We start from the raw sequence: 764 nt of genomic DNA, 5'->3' as shown, positions 1-764 counted from the left end.
AAAAAAATTAATAATCAGATTAAATAAAATGTGCAGTGAACATACCAATCAACACCTGTATGTGCAGTTCAACACAGTGCTTAACAAAACAATATACACGGGGGGGCGGGCACGGGCATCACTCCAAAAAAAACCCAAAACAAAAACCCCCAAAGAAATCAATTTGTCTCTTAATTCTGTCCATATAAATATATCCAGGAGGGAGGAGGAGGAGGAGGGTGCGGAGGAGGAGGGGGGCAGAGGGGTGCCCGCAGTCCGGAGCGCTCGGAGCCCAGCGGAGCCCTACTGTGAGCTGGCGCGCTCCAGCACCCGCAGGTCGTAGTTCTTTTTGGCCACGCGCAGTTTGAAGCGGCTCAGGGAGTTGTTGAGGCGGAGCGAAGCGTTCTGAGCTGCCGAGGGGCTGGGGAACACGGCCACGATGGTGTATAAGGCAGCGAGGTCGGTGTGCCGGCCGTTTTCCGGAGTCCCCGTGCCGTCCCCAGAGCCGCCTCCGTCCCCGCGTCGCCCCTGAGTCTCTTTGAGCCACTGGATTTTGGCGCCGGCCATGGCGAGCTGGGTGAAGAGTTTGTCCGCCTCCGTCCGCGTGATGCCCTCGGGGAGGTCTGTCACCTCCAGCACCCGGCCCAGCACTGCAGGATGCACGGATCAGCGGGCTCTGCTCGGCCCCCACCTCCGCTCCGTCCCTCAAACCACCCTGCGGGGCCCCACCTCCATCCCTTCCCATCCCCACCTCCATCCCTTCCCCATCCCTTCCCCATCCCATC

The 764-nt window shown here is 59.7% G+C and overlaps 1 protein-coding gene across 1 annotated transcript in view; it reads right to left on the bottom strand.

Moving 5' to 3' along the window:
• Positions 1-36: 36 nt before the first annotated feature.
• R3HDM2 (R3H domain containing 2) overlaps positions 37-764 on the bottom strand; it is a 23,329-nt gene continuing 22,601 nt past the window's right edge. Inside the window, 1 exon segment of the mRNA XM_031557615.1 lies at positions 37-629. Within this exon segment, the coding sequence (XP_031413475.1) occupies positions 283-629 (347 nt within the window). The 3' untranslated portion in view covers positions 37-282.

The sequence above is a fragment of the Meleagris gallopavo genome, unplaced genomic scaffold (assembly GCF_000146605.3).
Source record: "Meleagris gallopavo isolate NT-WF06-2002-E0010 breed Aviagen turkey brand Nicholas breeding stock unplaced genomic scaffold, Turkey_5.1 ChrUn_random_7180001880010, whole genome shotgun sequence".
NCBI classification, from domain to species: Eukaryota; Metazoa; Chordata; class Aves; order Galliformes; family Phasianidae; genus Meleagris; species Meleagris gallopavo.
The sequence above is the reverse complement of the archived record's forward strand: the minus strand, read 5'-3'. Positions and strand labels throughout refer to the sequence as shown.